The sequence below is a fragment of the Herpailurus yagouaroundi genome, unplaced genomic scaffold, assembly GCF_014898765.1.
Source record: "Herpailurus yagouaroundi ecotype Mexico unplaced genomic scaffold, PumYag 355, whole genome shotgun sequence".
In the NCBI taxonomy this organism is placed as follows: domain Eukaryota; kingdom Metazoa; phylum Chordata; class Mammalia; order Carnivora; family Felidae; genus Herpailurus; species Herpailurus yagouaroundi.
Genome location: NW_024412572.1, coordinates 919,133 through 938,721, shown reverse-complemented (window position 1 = coordinate 938,721; position 19,589 = coordinate 919,133). Strand labels below are relative to the sequence as shown.

General features: G+C 38.8%; 1 protein-coding gene across 6 annotated transcripts in view; it reads right to left on the bottom strand.

The window, feature by feature from the left end:
- The window catches only part of CLEC4A (C-type lectin domain family 4 member A), a 41,060-nt gene that overhangs the window by 4,792 nt on the left and 16,679 nt on the right, over nt 1–19,589 (bottom strand). For all 6 annotated transcript variants that reach the window (XM_040462612.1, XM_040462616.1, XM_040462615.1 and 3 more), the window contains 3 exons: nt 18,491–18,626; nt 13,232–13,348; nt 11,895–11,996 (listed from right to left, as the gene is read on the bottom strand). In XM_040462612.1, coding sequence (XP_040318546.1) covers nt 11,895–11,996; nt 13,232–13,348; nt 18,491–18,572 — 301 coding nt within the window. In that variant the 5' untranslated portion in view covers nt 18,573–18,626. The remainder of the gene's footprint in view (nt 1–11,894; nt 11,997–13,231; nt 13,349–18,490; nt 18,627–19,589) is intronic.

The following is a 19,589-nucleotide window of genomic DNA, read 5'->3' as shown; positions in this document are numbered from 1 at the left end:
GCATGAACGGGCGAGGGGCAGAGAGAGAGGGAGACACAGAATCGGAAACAGGCTCCAGGCTCTGAGCCATCAGCCCAGAGCCCGACGCGGGGCTCGAACTCACGGACCGTGAGATCGTGACCTGGCTGAAGTCGGACGCTTAACCGACTGCGCCACCCAGGCGCCCCTCAAAGTTAATTTTTAAAAAGAAAATAAATACATGCCAATATCAAGATAACAGAAATACCAGAATTATCTGACAGAGATTTTAAAGAAACCATGACAAAGATGCCTCAACAAGAAAGTACAAACATGTTTGGACCAAATAAAAAAGACAAACAAACAAAACAAAACAATGCCTCAGAAAAGAAATAGAAAATCTCAGCCAACAGGGGCACCTGGGTGGCTCAGTTGGTTCATGGTCTGATTCTGGATGTCAGCTCAGGTCATGATCTCATGGTCGTAGGATTGAGCCACGCATCGGGCTCGGCACTGAGCGTGGAGCCTGCTTAAGATTCTCTCTCTCTCTCTCTCTCTCTCTCTCTCTCTCTCTTCTGACCTGCCCCCAATGTATTCTCTCTCTCTCTCCAAAAAGAAAGAAAGAAAATCTCAGCCAACAAATTAGAGATATAAAGGAGAACAAACAAATTTTTATAACTAACAAATATAATAACCAAAATAAAAAGTTCGGTGGCTGGGCTCAAAAGCAGAGAAGACAGAAAAATCAGGGAATTGAAAGACAGAATTGAAATATAGAAATTATTCAAGCAAGAAACAGAGCCAAAACAGACAAAAGCAAATAAATAAATAGACTTCCCTTTTCCAGGCTGGCACGCAAGAATCTTGGAAGTTACCATACCAGCCTAAGAAGTAAAAAGCTGAACGAACCACAAATCAACAACTCCTCACAAAAGCAAAGCCGCTGCTCTTAAAATTATGCAGGCAGGCAAATACAGAGGATCACAACTTACTGAAGCAGAAACCCAGGAGCCAAAATTTCTGTGGGAACCAGCTGCAGGGTAGGGAAACCTGAGGTGTAAATGGGGAATTGCTAGAAGCATAGCAATTTGAAGCGCCCCAGTTTGAAGAGACAAAGCAAGCATCAGAGCCAGACTCGGATGTAGCAGGATATTGGAATTATCAGAACAGAAATTTAAAACAACAATGATTAATATGTTAAGGGCTCTCATGAACAAAGTAGACAGCATACAAGAAGAGATGAACTATGTAATCAGACAGATGGAAATTCTAAGAAACAAAAGGAAACATGATAGATGCTGTAACAGAAACAAAGAATGTCTAGGACGCCTGGGTGGCTCAGTCCGTTAAGCGTCCGACTCTGGATTTCTGCTCAGGTCATGATTTCCCAGATTATGAGACCAAGCCTCAGCTCTGCACTGGCAGCACAGAGCCTGCTTGGGATTCTCTGTCTCTCTCTCTCTCTCTCTCTCTCTCTCTGCCCCTCCCCCACTCCCCACTTGCTCTATCAAAATAAATAAATACACTTAAAAAAAAAAAAGAAATGGGACGCCTTGGTGGCTCAGTCAGTTAAGCCTCTGACTTTGGCTCAGGTCATGATCTCGTGGTTCGTGAGTTCAAGCCCCACATCGGGCTCTGTGATGACAGCTCAGAGCCTGGAGCCTGCTTTGAATTCTGTGTCTCCCTCTCTCTCTCTGCCCCTCCCCCACTCATGCACACGCACGCGCGCGCGCTCTCTCTCAAAAATAAACATTTTAAAAATTTAAAAAAAAAAAAGAAAGGAAGGCAGACTGTCTTTAGTGAGCTCATTATTAGACTGGACACAGCTGCAGAAAAAAATCTGAGCATGAGGGTGTCTCAATAGAAGTCTCCAAAACTAAAAAAAGGAAAAGAACTGGGGGGCGGGGGGAAACAAACAGAATATCCAAGGAATGTGGGACAGCTACAAAAAGTGTTAATACGTGCATGATGGGAATAGCAGAACAATAAAAAGAGAAAAGAACAGAAGAAATACTGAAGCAATAACATTTGAGAATTTCTCCCAAATTAATGACAGATACCAAACTACAGATTCAAAAAAGCTCAGAGCACACCAAGCAGGATAAATGCCAAAGAAAACTACATCTAAGATATATCATATTCAAACTACAGAATATCAAAGAGAAAGAAAAATCCTTTAAAAAGCTAGAAGGGGTAAACACATCTACAGAGAAGCAAAACAGAAATTACATCAGACTTCTCCAAAACCACGGATACAAGAAGAGAATGTAGTGAAATATTTAAAGTGTTCAGAGACAAAAAACTATCACCCTAACTCTTATCCTGCAAAATTAACCATCAAAGGTGAAGATGAAATAGGGACTTTTTGGACAAATAAAAATTGAGGGAAATTGTTGCCAGTAGAACTTGCAATGTTAAAAGAAGTTCTTGGGGCGCCTGGGTGGCACAGTCGGTTAAGCGTCCGACTTCAGCCAGGTCACGATCTCACGGTCCGTGGGTTCGAGCCCCGCGTCGGGCTCTGGGCTGATGGCTCAGAGCCTGGAGCCTGTTTCCGATTCTGTGTCTCCCTCTCTCTCTGCCCCTCCCCCGTTCATGCTCTGTCTCTCTCTGTCCCAAAAATAAATAAAAAACGTTGAAAAAAAAATTAAAAAAAAAAAAAAAGAAGAAGTTCTTTAGGGGGAAGAAAAATATTATAGGTCAGAAACCTGGACCTATATAAAGTAAGCGCATCAAAAAAAAGAATAAGTGAAGGTAAAATAAAAACATATTTCTTATATTCTTAATTGATCTATATTCTTTTTTTTTTTTTTTTTGAGAGAGAGAGAGCATGTGTGCAAGCAGGGGAGAGAGGGCAGAGAGAGAGAATCCCAAGCAGGCTCCACGCTCAGCATGGAGACCAATGTAGAGGTCAATCCCACACCCCTGGATCATAACCTAAACCACAATTAAGAGTCGGACACTCAAATGACTGAGCCACCCGGGCACCCCTGATCTATATTCATAATTGATCTTTCATTTGTTCAAAATAATAATGGCAACAATGTATTAGATTATGTATACAAAGATGTAAATGAAATAAGTGAGAGTATTAACACAAGAGACAGGAGGGAGGAATTAGGATCATTTTGCTATTTTAAGATACTCTCACTGTGTATGGAGTTGTATAGTTATTTGAAAGTGGACTTGGATTAGTTGATAAGTATATTGCAAACTTTAGAGCAACCAGTATAAAATAAGTATAATTGATATGCTAAGAATGCAATGAAAATGGAATCATATCAAATTCTCAAAACCACAGAAGAGTGAAAGACAAAAAAGGAACAAAGAACAAGGGCAAGATATGGAAAACAATAGAAATATGATAAATATTGATACAACCATATTAATCATCACTTGGGATGTCAGTGGTCTAAATTCACGAATTAAAACACAAAGATTATCAGAGTGGATCAAAAAAGAAAAAACCAGACTCAACTATATGTTGTCTACAAGAAACCCACATTAAAACTTTAGGAGGAGAATATAAAGACATGTGTATATTAAAAGTAAATGGGTAGTGGGGCACCTGGGTGGCTCAGTCGGTTGAGTGTCCGACTTCAGCTCACGTCATGATCTCACTGTTCGTTGAGTTGGAGCCCCGCATCGGGCTCTGTGCTGTCACCTGGGAGCCTGGAGCCTGCTTCGGATTCTGTGTCTCCTTCTCTCTCTGCCCCTCCCCCACTTGTGCTCTGTCTCTCTCTGTCTCTCAAAAATAAATAAATATAAATTAAAAAAAAATTTTTTTTAAGTAAATGGGTAGTGAAAGGTATACTGAACAAAAGAAAGCAGGAGTAGCTATATTAATTGCAGACAGTGCGGGGTGCACAGCAAGTAAAGTTACCAGATATAAAGATGGTCATTGCATAATGATAAAGGGGTCAATTCTTCAAGAAGTCATAACATTGTTTAATGTGTATGCACCTAACAACACAGCATCAAAAAGTGAAACAAAATAGAACTTCAATACATATCCGTTACCACAGTTAGAGACTTAAGCACTCCTCTATCAGAAGCGGTCAGATCCAGACGCACAAAATCAGTAAGAATATAGTTGAACTCAACAACAATATCAATAAGCCATATATGACTGACATCTACTGACTATTCTATCTAACAGCAGAATACACATTCTAGGTTCACATAGAACATTCATCAAGACAGACCACATACTGGCCATAAATATACCTTAACAAACTGAAAAGAATAGAAATCATACAATGTCTGCTCTCAGACAACAAGGCTTATTAAACTAGAAATCAGTAACAGAAAAATGGAAAATAGTAAGATGGACGAGTAGGAGCATCCTGAGCTCACCTTGTCCATCGACACACCAAGGTAACAACTATCTCTATACAACCAACTCTGGAAATGACCTGAAGACTGACAGAATAGATCTTCCACAACTAGTCATAGAGAGAGGGCCACATCGAAAAGGGTAAGAGGGGCAGAGACACAGTTGGGAACCAACCCCTTGGCACAACTAGCCACAAATGGTAGGGACATCACAAGCATGGAGAAGTGAGAGGATAAGACACTGGTTTTAAATGACATTAGACCAGACGGATCTAGTAGATATATACAGAATAGTCATCCAAAAACAGCAGAACACACATTCTTTCCAAGTGCACATGAAGCATTCTCCGGGATAGATCACAGAACAAAACTCAATATATTTCAGAAGACTAAAGCATCTTTTCCAAACACAACAGTATAAAACTAAAGATTACAAGAAATTACAAGAACAAAAAACTAGAAAAAGCACAAACATGTGAAAGCTAAACAACATGCTACTACATAATGAATGGGCCAACCAAGAAATCAAAGAGGAAATTTAAAAATGCAAGAAGACAAATGAAAATGAAAACACAACAGTCCAAAATCTTTGGGATGCAGCAAAAACAGTTCTAAGAGGGAAGTTTATAGTGATATTGACCTGCTTCAAAAAAACAAGAAAAATCTCAAATAACCTAACTTTTCACCTAAACGAACAGATAAAAGAAGAACAAATAAAGCCCAATGCTGGTAGAAGGAAGGAAATAGAAACTAAAGAAATAGAAAAGATCAATGAAACCAAGAACTGGTTATTTGAAAAGATGAACACAACTGATAAACCTTCAGCCAGCCTTCCCAACAAAAAGAGAGAGGATTCAAATAAATAAAATCAGAAATAAAGGATGAGAGGGGCACCTGGGTGTCTCAGTTGGTTAAGCATCCAACTTCGGCTCAGGTCATGATCTTGCGGTTCAAACCCGACATCGGGCTCTGTGCTGACAGCTTGGAGCCCGGACCCTGCTTCAGATTCTGTGTCTCCCTCTCTCTGCCCTTCCCTGCTCACAATGTATGTGTGTGTCTCTCTCTCAAAAATAAATAAACATTGAAAAAAAATTTTTTCTTTAAAGAAATAAAGGATGAGAAATTATCAAAATTTAATTTTGATTAATTGGCCAATTTGATTAATTGGCCAATATCTTGGATGAACACAGATGCAAAACCTCAACAGAATATTAGAAAACTGATTTCAACATTAAATTAAAAGGTTCATTCACCACAATCAAGTGGGATTTATCCCAAGGAAGCAAGGGTGGTTCAATATTAGCAAGTCAATCAATGTGATACATGACATTAATAAGAAGGATGAAAAACCATATGATCATATCAATAGATGCAGAAAAAGTATTTGACAAAATATAACATTTGTTCATAACAAAAACTCTTAACAAAAGGGGTTTACAGGGAACATATCTCAAAATAACAAAGATCAATTTTTAATTTTTTGAGGAACCTCAGAGAAAGACAGATCCCGTATGTTTTCACTCATAGGTGGATCTTGAGAACTTAACGGAAGACCATGGGGGAGGGGAAGGGGGGGGTAAATTACAGAGAGGAAGGGAGGCAAACCATAAGAGACTCTTGGATACTGAGAACAAACTGAGGGTTGATGGGGGGTGGAGGAGAGGGGAAAGTGGGTGATGGGCATGGAGGAGGGCACTTGTTGGGATGAGCACTGGGTGTTGTACGGAGACCAATTTGTCAATAAATTATATTTAGAAATAATAATAATGAAGATCATATGACAAACCCACAGCTAACAACATAATCAATGACGAAAAACTGACAGTTTTTCTTATAAGATCAGGAACAAGACAAGGATGTTCACTCTCATCACTTTTATTCAATGTAGTCTGGAAGTCCTAGATGTAACAATCAGACAGGAAAAGAAATAAAAGGCATCCAGATTGGTAACAAAAGAAGTAAAACCCTCACTATTTGCAGCTGATATGATACTATATACAGAAAGTCCTAAAGACTCCACCAAAAAAATCAGAACTGATAAATAAATTCATTAAAGTTAAAGGATACAAATTAATATATTATATTATAGGGGCGCCTGGGTGGCGCAGTCGGTTAAGCGTCCGACTTCAGCCAGGTCACGATCTCGCGGTCCGGGAGTTTGAGCCCCGCGTCAGGCTCTGGGCTGATGGCTCGGATCCTGGAGCCTGTTTCCGATTCTGTGTCTCCCTCTCTCGCTGCCCCTCCCCCGTTCATGCTCTGTCTCTCTCTGTCCCAAAAATGAATAAATGTTGAAAAAAAAAATTAAAAAAATATATATATATTATATTATACATACTGTTGTATTTCTACCCACTAATAACAAAGTAAATGAAAGAAAAATAAGACAATAATCCCATTTATAATTGCACCAAAGACAATAAATTACCTAGGAATAAATTTAACCAGAGGGGTAAAAAACCTATACTCTGAAAACTACAAGATGTTGATGAAAGAAATGAAGATGACACAAATGGAAAGATATACTATGCTCATGAATCAGAAGAATTAATATCATTAAAATGTCCATACTACCCAAAGGAATCTACAGATTCAATGCAATTCCTATCAAAATAACAACAGCATTTTTCACAAAACTGTAACAAATAATCCTAAGATTTGTATGGAGCCACAAAGACTTGGAATAACCAAACCAATGCTTTGAAAGAACAAAGCTGGAGGTATCACAATTTCAGATTTCCAGATATACTACAAACCTTTTGTAATAAAAACAGTATGGTACTGGCACAAAAATAGACCCATCAATCAAGGGAACAGTATAGAAAGCCCAGAAATAAACCCAAAGTTACATGGTCGATTAATCTACGACAAAGGAGGTAAGAATATAAAAGGGAAAAAAGACAGTCTTTTCAATAAATGGTGCGGGGAATACCGGACAGCTACATGCAAAAGAATGAAACTAGATCACTTTCTCACCATACACAAAAATAAAGTCAAAATGGATAAAGACCTAAATCTGAGACTTAAAACCATAAAACTCCTAAAAGAAAACATAAGCAGTAATCTCTTGGACATCGGCTTTAGCAACATATTTATGATATACCTCCTCGGAGAATGAAAACAAAAGCAAAAATGAACTATTGGGACTATATTGAAATAAGAAGCTTTTCACAGAAAAGGAAACCATTTAAAAAAAAAAAAAAAGGCAACCTAGTGAATGGGAGAAGATATTTGCAAATGATATATCCAATAAGGGATTGACATCCAAAATATATAAAGAACTTAAACAACTCAACACCCAAGAAACCAAATAATCCTATTAAAAATGGGCAGAGGGGGGCGCCTGGGTGGCTCAGTCGGTTAAGCGTCCGACTTCAGCTCAGGTCACGATCTCGTGGTCCATGAGTTCGAGCCCCGCATCGGGCTCTGGGCTGATGGCTCGGAGCTTGGAGCCTGCTTCTGATTCTGTGTCTCCCTCTCTCTCTGCCCCTCCCCCGTTCATGCTCTGTCTCTCTCTGTCTCAAAAATTAAAAAAATAAACATTAAAAAAATTAAAAAAAAAAAAATGGGCAGAGGACCTGAATGTTTTTCCAAAGAAGACACACAGATGACCAAGAGACACATGAAAAGATGTTCAATACCATTAATTATCAGGGAAATGCAAATCAAAACCACAATCAAATATTACCTCACACCAGTCAGAATGGCTAGAATCAGAGACGTGGAATCAAACAAGTGTTGGCTAGGAGGTGGAAACAACGGAATCCTAATGCATAGTTGGTAGGAATGTAAGTTGGTATAGCCACTGTGGAAAACAGTATGGAGGCTCCTCAAAAAATTAAAAATAATCACATAATCCAATAATTCCACTACTATATACCCCCCCAAAAAACCAAAACACAAAATCGAAAAGATATATGTACCTCTATGTTTATTGCAGTATTTTTTACAGTAGCCAAGAAACAGAAGCAACCTTAGTGTCCATTGATAGATGAGTGGATAAAGAAGCTGCGATATTTATATACAATGTAATATTATTCAGTCATGAGAAAGAGAGAAATCCTACTGTTTGTTACAGATGAACCTAGAGAGTATTACACTATGTGAAACAAGGCAGACAGAAAAAGACAAATACCATAAAATTTCACTTTGTAGAACCTAAAAAACAAAACAAATGAACAACCAACCAACCAAAACCAAAAAATAAACGGACTCTTAAATGCAGAGAACAAACTGGTGGTAGCCAGATGGAGGTTACCAGAGGAACGGATGAAACTTCCAATTATAAAATAAATAAGTCCTGGAGATGAAAAGTACAGCATAGGGAATACAGCCAATAACATTGTAATAACATTGTACGGTGACAGATGGTGACTATACTTATCAAGGTGAGCATCAATATATAGAATTGTCGAATCAATATGTTATACACCTGAAACTAATATAACAGTGTATGTTAATTATACTTCAACAAAAATATTTAAATGATAAAATAATAAAATAAAATAAGCTAAGTAAAAACAACTACCAACTGTAATTCCAGTGAAAAGACTACCTACCAACTGTAATTCCAATGATAGGAAAAGACAAAGTAGGCAGTAAAAATTTCAGTGGTTACCAAAAGTTTGGAAAGGAGAATGGAGCACAGGGGACTTTTTGGGCGGTGAAGTTATTCTGTATGATACTGTTTAATAATAGATACAGAACATTATGCATTTGTCAAAATCCACAGAACTTTACATATTTGTTGTATAAAGCTTTAAAAATCCATTCAGGAAGTCAGAGAATCCATGAAAGAATGAAGACTGTGACAAGAGAATCTAACTGTATTACAAATGTCAGACACAACACACTGAAGGGGGTGGGAAGAGGATGATGACCTAAGTGACTTTGGAAATGGAGTCTACAAGAATAAAGACAAAAGACACCACACACCAGCAATGTATTCTAGTTGATAAAGTTGTTTCCCATGGTGGTATGAGTTTACAATTCCGATACTGCTGTATGTGTTCATTGGAATTGAATAATTAAGGAAACGTACTGAGCAAGTTAACGGGACCAGATTTCTCTCTGTTGGAGTAGTCACTAAAGATATCAAGGGAAGTAGGCTAGAATGATGCAATGTGTTAATGGAGAAACATTTCAGACATCAGTAAAAACTGATGTATACCTTATTATAGATATACATAGTTGCCTATAGAAACATTTGTCAATATATGTACACGCACAGGTTAGTACACACATAGAGATTTCCTTGTCCTGTGAACTGGGAGGGCTAAAAGAACACCTCAGCAGCAGTGAGCATACCTAGTATTCAAATCTTGGTTTCTAATACCATTCTTCAATAACAGGAGCCAGGACTCCACAGAGAAATAGTTGATTCTAAGACGAAGGCAAGAAATATACAATATAAGCCCAGAGAATATTACAATCCCAAAAAGTAAGGAAGTGCTCAAAAACCAAGTAAAACAACAAAGTGATGGGGGCATGTCAAAGGGCCATGGGAGCCAACTGAAAGACTCCCAGGGGCAAAGGCAGAACAATTTGAGCAACAAAATAAATACAGTATTGGATTATAACGCAAAGTGTAAGATAAATATCCATGAGTATAAACAGATATAAATAGATGACTGAATAAATTAATAAACAGGGTAGAACAAATATCAAATGCACAAGAATTTCTAGTAAACTACATAGAAACTTGTTTTGCACTGAATTGTGTTCCCCCAACAGTCATGTGCTGAAGTTATAACCCTCAATGTGACTACAGTGGTAGACTTTAAGGAGGTAATACAGGTTAAATGAATCATAAAAGCAGGGCCTTAATCCAATAGGACTTGTGTCCTTCTAAGAGGAAGAGACACTAGAAAACTCTCTCTCCCTCCCCATTCACACAGAGAATTGGTTATGCAAGGACACAGCAAGAAGGTAGCTGTCTACAAGCCAGGAAGAAAGGCCTTGCCTTTCTTTCGTTATGACACTCAAGCAGGCTAATACAGATTTTGGCTCCAAAGTGGGGTGCTATTGTAACAAACACCTAAAAACGTGAAATGGCTTTAGAACTGGGTGATGGGTAGAGGCTGGAAGAATTTTGAGGTGCATGCTAGAAAAAGCCTAGATTGCCTTGAAAGGGCTGCTGGTAGGGGCCCCTGGGTGGCTCAATCAGTTAAGCCTCTGACTTCGGCTGAGGTCATGATCTCAGGTTCGGCTCAGGTTCATGAGTTCAAGCCCCACATCGGGCTCTGTGCTAACGGCTTGGAGCCTGGAGCCTGCTTCAGATTCTGTGTCTCCCTCTCTCTCTGCCCCTTCTCCACTCACAAGCTCGCTCGCTCACTCTCTCTCTCTCTCTCTCAAAAATAAACATAAAAAAAAATTTTTTAAAGAAAAGGAAGGGGGGCACCTGGGTGGCTCAGTTGGTTAAGCATCTGACTTCAGCTCAGGTCATGATCTCACGGTTCATGGGTTCGAGCCCCACATGGGCTCTGTGCTGACAGCTCAGAGCCTGGAGCCTGCTTCAGATTCTGTGTCTCCCTCTCTCTCTGCCCCTCCCCTGTTCACACTGTCTCTCTCTGTCTCTCAAATAAATAAATGTAAAAAAATTTAAAAAAAAAAGAAAAGAAAGGGCTGCTGGTAGAAATATAGATATTACAGATAATTCTGGTGAGGACTCAGTAGAAGAGAGCTGTAGAGAAACGTCCTATCGTCTTAAAGAATATACATACACAATAATGAACAGAATGTTGGTAGAAATTTGAACATTAAAGATGCTTCTGGTAAGGTCTCAGAAATGAGAAACACGTTATTGGAAACAGGAAGAAAGGCAATTCTTATTATAAAATAGCAAGGAACGTGCTGAATTGTGTTCTAATGTTTTGTGAAAGGTAGAACCTGTAAGTGACAGCCTTGGATATTTAGTAGAGGAGATTTCTAAGCCAAGTATTAAAGCTGTGGCCTGATTTCTCCTTACTGCTTATCGTAAAATGCAAAAGGAAAGAGATAAATTGAAGGGAGTGTGAAGTGAAAAGGAACCAGAATCTGAAGACCCACAAAATTCTTAGCCAGACTGTAAAAAGTGAGAAACTGTGTTCTGCAAAGAACTCCAAGGATGTGGCTGGACAAACATTCCGTAAAGAGATTACCCATGGATTTAAACAGCCATCTCCACAATGAAGACTATTTCTTTGTACAGATAAAGATACGCATATAAGAATTTTAAGTCTTGGGGCACCTGGGTGGCTCAGTCGGTTAAGCGTCTGACTTCAGCTCAGGTCATGATCTCACGGTCCGTGAGTTCGAGCCCCGCGTCGGGCTCTGGGCTGATGGCTCAGAGCCTGGAGCCTGCTTCCGATTCTGTGTCTCCCTCTCTCTCTGCCCCTCCCCCGTTCATGCTCTGTCTCTCTCTGTCTCAAAAATAAATAAAATGTTAAAAAAAAATTTAAAAAAAAAAAAAGAATTTTAAGTCTTATTTCTTTGTACACCTGAAGCTTGAAATGATCATGAGACTCAACTTCTTACTATGATCTGCCTGTGAATCTTACTGGAAATATTAACTTGGTATCCTTACATAATGTAGTCAACCACTGAATTATAGGCACATTCATTTTTACCTTCCATGGTCACATTCTCTTTCAGGCATTCCAATTCCGTGTGAGGGAGCTCTTTTGCAGTCTTTTTTTCTTTAAGAAGCTGAGAATATTTTTGGAAGAAAACTGAAAAAAAAAAGGCCATTCATTTTCTGGTGTTGTGACTTTGCTCTCTATTGTTACTTTCTCACATTCTGTTTTATAGGAACAAAATCTACAAATGTCCAATTGCTTGAGTGGAAGGCTCCTGACAATGGAAAAGATTTCTCATCACCCCACATTCAATGTAATCCTAATCCCACTGATTTTGAAACTATAGATTTCTCCAAGAATAGCCAAAAGATCAGTAGTTGAAGGGAGACATGATGGTTCCATTATAATGAGTGCAAAGGGATTTATCCATAGTTCCCCTCAATACTAAATGCAGAAGGTGAGCCCTGAAGGTGGGAGAATGGAGTGAAAGCAAACAGTTCTGTCTGAGGATGTACACAGCATAGGTCTGTTGTGGCGGAGGAGGGTGGGGGCCGTTGCAGACTGAGCTAATTCTGAGTTCTGGGTTACCTGTAAAGTGAGATTTTTTTTTTTTTTAAGCCAACATTGATCAGGAGATATGGGCATTATTTTCCTCCTCCTTCTTCCTTTACTCTATCCACTCTCAACTGGCTTTTTTTTTTCAGCACACCAATATACTCAAATATGTCACAACTTAAAAATAACTTACCTCTTCCTCCAGAAAGTGAATTTTCTCTTTTTTTCCTCCTTACCTCCCATTTGCTCCCTGCCCCACTACATGCTGGCTTCGCTACTTCTTATGCCTTTTAAAATTTTGATATGTTCTTAAAGCCAGAGATACGAAGAAATCCACCTATTTGCCAAATTGGCTTTAGATCTTACATAGTCTTGGGCAGGAAAGACATGATTAAGGTGAAATTTCAATGGAAACTCTTCCTGGAATATCTCTTCCCATCGCCTTTTGTCCACCTGCTCATCTCAAAATATATGTCTGTGCAGTCAAAAAAAACCTGGCCTTATAAACACTAATAGGCAAACACAGATTTGTCCTCACTTACACAACTGTCTAGCGTAGAAATGGTACCTAATATATGTCCCTCTACAAGACACACACACACACATATATTCAATTTCTTTATAGGGTGGATACCCTTATTTTTATAAGGAAGTAACTAAATTCAAATAAGTAACAAAATTTCTAACAGATTCCCATTAATTGTGTCTCTCCCTCCCAAAGAAGACTTCTTTTCCAGATTTCTGGATAGACCCGTTATTAAATGTCAGTATCTAATGGATGCCATCTCTTCCTGGAAGGCAGACATTCCATATGGCTTCAGTTGGATACTTACTGATAAAAGCGATAAAAAATGAGATTGCCAATAGCAGCAGAAGCACCAGCAATGAGGCAAAAAGTAGCTTGGGAAAACTGGGATTACTTTTGTTCAGGCTGGTCTTCTCTTTGGGAGCTGAACGAGAAATCAAAGGAGTTTCATCAGTAACAAATTCTGATTTTTACTTTCCTTCTCCTCCCCTTCCTCTTCTCCCTTTTCTAGGATGACATACTATTACCAAGAATATGACATCTGAAATAATAGGAAAATAGGGAAAAAAAAATGTTCACTGTAGAAACATTGGAAACTACATAAAAACACAACCTCTTACCACTGGGGGTAACTATTGCTAATGTTTTGATATATATCCTTCCAGTAATTTTCAAAGTATATATACATAAGTACACATTTTTCCACATGATTGACATACCAGAGGCACTAGCTTCAGACCTACTATATTGTTGTACACTAGACCATGAACATTTTTCATACAACCATATTTTTTCTTTAACGCTGTCTATTGTGGTTGTATAGAATTTCATTATGTATTTAAATAATCTTCCAGATTGTTTCCAATTTCAACTACTATAAATAATGCCATAGCAGATAAATCGTTATTATGGTCATCCCTCATCACATTCTAAAAATAAGGTCAGACCTTTCTAGTTACTTTTTCATCATTAAGAATTATTTTCTCAGGGTGCCTGGGTGGCTCAGTGGGTTAAGCTTCTGACTTTGGCTCTGGTCACGATCTCACAGTTAGTGTGTTCGAGCCCCGTGTGGGGCTCTGCACTGAGAGCTCAAAGCTTGGAGCCTTCTTCAGACTCTGTGTCTCCCTCGGTCTCTGCCCCTCCCGCCCCCCACACTCTGTCTCTATCAAAAATGGATAAACATTAAAAAATAAATAAAAAGGGGCGCCTGGGTGGCGCAGTCGGTTGGGCGTCCGACTTCAGCCAGGTCACGATCTCGCAGTCCGTGAGTTCGAGCCCCGCGTCAGGCTCTGGGCTGATGGCTCAGAGCCTGGAGCCTGTTTCCGATTCTGTGTTTCCCTCTCTCTCTGCCCCTCCCCCGTTCATGCTCTGTCTCTCTCTGTCCCAAAAATGAATAAACGTTGAAAAAAAAAATTTTTTTTTAATAAATAAATAAATAAATAAATAAATAAAAAGAATTTTTTTCTCAATGGCTAGTATCAAAAAGAAAAAACGTTTAAGGAGGGTACTTGTGATGAGCACAGAGTGTTATACATAAGCGATGAATCACTAAATTCTATACCTGAAGCCAATATTACACTATATATTAACTAACTAGAATTTAAATAAAAACTTAAAAAAAAAAGACAAATAACAAGTGTTGGTGACGATGTGGGGAAAAGGCAACCCTTGTGTACTGTTGGTTGGGATGTAAATTGGTGCAGCCACTGTGGAAAACAGTATGGAGGTTCCTCAAAAATTTAAAAATAGAGGGGCACCCGGGTGGTCCAGTCAGGTAAGCATCGACTCCTGATTTCAGATCAGGTCATGATCTCACAGTTTGTGAGTTCAAGCCCTGCATCGGGCTTTGTGCTGACAGTGCAGAGCTTACTTAGGGTTCTCTCCTTCTCTCTCTGCCCCTCCCCCACTCATTCTCTCTAAAAAATAAATAAACTTTAAAAAAATTAAAAATAGAAACATCAGGGGCGCCTGGGTGGCGCAGTCGGTTAAGCGTCCGACTTCAGCCAGGTCACGATCTCGCGGTCCGTGAGTTCGAGCCCCGCGTCAGGCTCTGGGCTGATGGCTCAGAGCCTGGAGCCTGTTTCCGACTCTGTGTCTCCCTCTCTCTCTGCCCCTCCCCCGTTCATGCTCTGTCTCTCTCTGTCCCAAAAATAAATAAACGTTGGAAAAAAAAAAATTTAAAAATAGAAACATCATATGATCTATTAACTCCAGTACGGGGTATTTCCCCAAAGAAAACAAAGACATTTAATTAACTAAATCAAAAAGGTATATGCACCCCTATGTTTACTGCAGCATAATTTACAGTAGCTAGGAAAAGCAACCTAAGCGTCCATCCATCCACGAATGGATATACCAAGTGTGATATTTATATACAATGGATTGTTATTCAACCATAAAAAAAAGAAGGAACTCTTGTCATTTGTGACAACTTGGATGGGACTTGAGGGCATTATGCTAAGTGAAATAAGTCAGACAGAGAAAACAAATACCATATGATCTCACTGATCTGTGGAATTCGGAAACTCACAGATACAGAGAACAGATTGGCGGTTGCCACAGGTGGGGTAAGGAGTGGTGGGGGATGGGTGAAGGGGATTAAGAGGTGCAAACTTCCAGTTATAAAATAAAGAAGTCATGGAAAATAAAGTAAGATAACAACAGAGAGGGTGTCAAACCATAAGAAACTCTTAACTATAGAGAACTGAGGGTTGCTGCCGGGATTTTTCCGTAGTGGGGGGGGGGGCGGAGGGGGCTAAATGGTGATGGACATTAAGGAGGGCACTTGTTGGGATGAGTATTGGGTATTATATATAAGCAATGAAGCACTAAATTCTACTCCTGCAACCAGTACTACACTATATGTTAATTAACTTGAATTTAAATAAAAACTCGAAAGAAAAAAAAAGAAGTCATGGAGATGTAATGTACAGCATATCGACTATAGTTAATATTATAGATTATTATAATATTATCAACTATTAAATATTATTACATATTTGAAAGTTGCTAAGAGATGAAATCTCAAAAGGCCTCATCACAAGAAAAAAATTGGAGTGACTATGGTGATAAATGTTAACTAGACTGATTGTGGTGATCATTTCACCAATATATACAAAAATCAAATCACTACATCGTATACCTGAAACTAACATGGTAGTCCCCCTCCCCGCCCCCACCCCCGCAGTTTTGCTTTCCACAATTTGTTATCTGTGGCCAACTGTGGTCTGAAGGCAGATGATCCTCCTTCTGATGTATCCTCAGAAGGTACATAGTAGCCTAAGGCTAGGTCACAATGCCTAGGTCATTCACCTAACTTCATCTCATCACATAAGAATTTTATCATCTCACATCATCACAAGCAAGGTGAATATAGTTCAATATTTTGAAATAGACCATATTCACATAACTTTTATTATGGCATATTAATACAATTGGTATGTTTTATTATTAGTTATTGTTGTTAATCTCTTACTGTACCTAATTTATAAATTAAACTTTTATCATAGATATATATGTATAGGAAAAAAACCCACAATATATAGGGTTTGGTACTATCTACTATTCAGGCATTCACTGGGGATCTTGGACCATATCCCCCCAGATAAGAGGGGATTATTGCAGAATGTTTTATGTCAATCATACCTCCATAAAAAAATAAAGAATAGTTTTCCCAAAGTTATGAGGTATTGACAAGCAGGGGGACAAAATCCTCAGTAATGTATAACATAATCTCAGCTTTAGAAAAAATAAAGTTAGATATAGCAGAAAAGATCTACACTGAAATGTAAATTATAGTGATCTCTAGATGGTAAAATAAATATAAATTCGTTTTTAATTTTTTAATTAATGCCTCTAGTTTTTATTTTTTTCTTTAATGAGCCTTTCAACATATAATAAGGAAGTTTTACAAAAAATTTTAAGGGGAATGACCCAGCAATAGCACTACTAGGAATTTACCCAAGGGATACAGGAGTACTGATGCATAGGGGCACTTGTACCCCAAGTTTATAGCAGCACTCTCAACAATAGCCAAATTATGGAAAGAGCCTAAATGTCCATCAACTGATGAATGGATAAAGAAATTGTAGTTCATATATACAATGGAATACTACGTGGCAATGAGAAAGAATGAAATATGGCCTTTTGTAGCAACGTGGATGGAACTGGAGAGTGTTATGCTAAGTGAAATAAGTCATAAAGAGAAAGACAGATACCATATGTTTTCACTCTTATGTGGAGCCTGAGAAACTTAACAGAAGACCATGGGGGAGGGGAAGGAAAAAAAAAAAAAGTTAGAGATGGAGGGAGCCAAACCACAAGAGACTCTTAAAAACTGAGAATAAACTGAGGGTTGATGGGGGTGGGAGGGAGGGGAGGGTGTGTGACGGGCATTGAGGAGGGCACCTGTTGGGATGATCACTGGGTGTTGTATGGAAACCAATTTGACAATAAATTTCATATTAAAAAAATAAAAAAATAAAAAATAATAAGAAAAAAAGAAAAAGAAATAAAATAAAATAAAATAAAATAAAATAAAATAAAATAAAATAAAATAAAATAAAATAAAATAAAATAAAATAAAATAAAATAAAATAAAATAAAATATGCAAGAAGAAAAAAAAGCTTTTTAAGGGGAAAAAACAGTTTCCCTGAGCGTTCTCCCTATCTCCACCGAAGTGTTTTGGAAAGCATGCGCAATCATGACCTCCCACTCACAGCTTCTTATAATACACATGCTTTTTTTCTCTTTTGCTCTATATCTGATATATCATAAATGATAACCATATTACCTTTTATCTACTCCCAAATTCAGTTAAATCCATCCTGGGGAGGCAGGATGCAATGGATTTCCTGAATTCACGGAAGACTCCCTTTGCAACTTTCTAGTCCTTCTTCTGCAACGGTCTTGGGTTACACTTTAGTCCCACGGTAACAAAGACGCCCACAACGCTCTCCACCCAAACTCTTCCCCTCTAACCGAGCCTGAGTCCACGGACTCATCAACATCCTCTGTATCTGGGCTGACGGTTTCAAGACCTGTACCCAATCTCTCTCTCCCTCTCTTTTTTTTTTTTTTTTTTTTTTTAGAGAGAGTGAGAGAGCGTATGCAAGTGGGGCAAAGGGAGAGAGAAAGAAAATCTTCAGCAGGCTCCATGCTCAGCGCAGAGTCCAACCTGGGGCTCGATCCCACGACTATGGGATCATAACCTGAGCTGAAAGGAAGAATCGGACGTTTAAGTGACTTGAGCCACCCAGGCGCTCCTCTACCCAATCTCTTGATTGCAGTCTCACTCAGCCTCAGAAGGCACAGGAGAATAACCTCAGCATAATTAGCATTCTCCTTAGCTCAGGACCTTAGTGGACTTGTCACACCTCAGTTTGGTTAGCGTATAACTACACAACCCCTTAATGCTTATCTTCAGATAACTCAATCTTCTGAGAATCCTAGGTGCCCCACCTGTGGCCAGAGAACCAGCAACTAACACTATCATGCTTCATTTACAATATTCTCTCTTCATCCTTCTTCTCATCACTAACTCTGACCACCAGAAAATGTGCTTACCTGCAGGAGGCCTTTCTTTGGTGCCTGAGGACTTCAATTCACTTTTGAAACTCAATTCAGCATAAGTGGTCTCTGAAGTCATATCGAGAAGAATTCTGCTCTTCAAAAAATCCTTTACATCTCTTCCTTAAATCATCTTAAAATAAAACCCAAACATGGTGGCAATTTGTCATACTTCCTATCAAGAACAGGGGCCCCATATAGGCAAATAACTCTGAGAGGAATCTCATGAAAATTAGAAACCTCAGAGGCCAAATCTCCAGGATCAGCACGATGAGAATCATAGCATTTGAACATACGTCAGCAAATGTAATAAGGAACTTCTCATAAATTTATAAATGTAATAAGGAAATGGAAAGTAGGAACTCAAAGCGTAGATTTAAAAATATGTATAGGAAGGAAAGACACAGAGAAACTAAGCAGTTAGAGAACGCTTTCCTGAGACCTGTATTATCTGAGCTCACCAGCCAAGAATGAACTTCATGTATTTGTGTACATCTGTATGCAAACATAATTATTTATAGACCCATCTGTGCATAGATTCATTCATGCTGTATTCTCATCATATGTGGCTGATCAGGCAACTTTTGGTGACCACATTCTAAGAGGATCATTGACAAAAAACTCACATGTCAGCCTCCCCACTTTCAAGAGTGTATGTAGGAGGGAAGTCAAAGCTTACGTCATACGTGTTCTGAAGCTGCTCCCCAGTGCTCTCTGCTTTTCCCTGTTCTTAACTGACTCCTTCATGGATCTCCATTCATTTTGCTATAGTCGCTTCCAGAAGCTCCTGAAAGCAGCTCTCTTTGCTGGATGTTAGTGGAATAGGCCAGCCTGCACACCACCCTTCTCAATCCCTTTAATCCCTTACACCACCACAACAAAAAGACTCTACAGGCCAATGTGACTGGTTTTTAACAAGTTAAGATAATTTAATAGAGTCACAAATTAGGAGATAAAGTCAGTGACAAATGTGACTTTTTCCAAAGGACAAGAGGAAAGCATTCCAAAAACTGAATCCTTCAGGTAGAATCTTCCGAGATGTGCTCTTGAAAGCTCACTCCCTAGATTCAGCTCTCCCCAAAGGATCCTCCTTTTA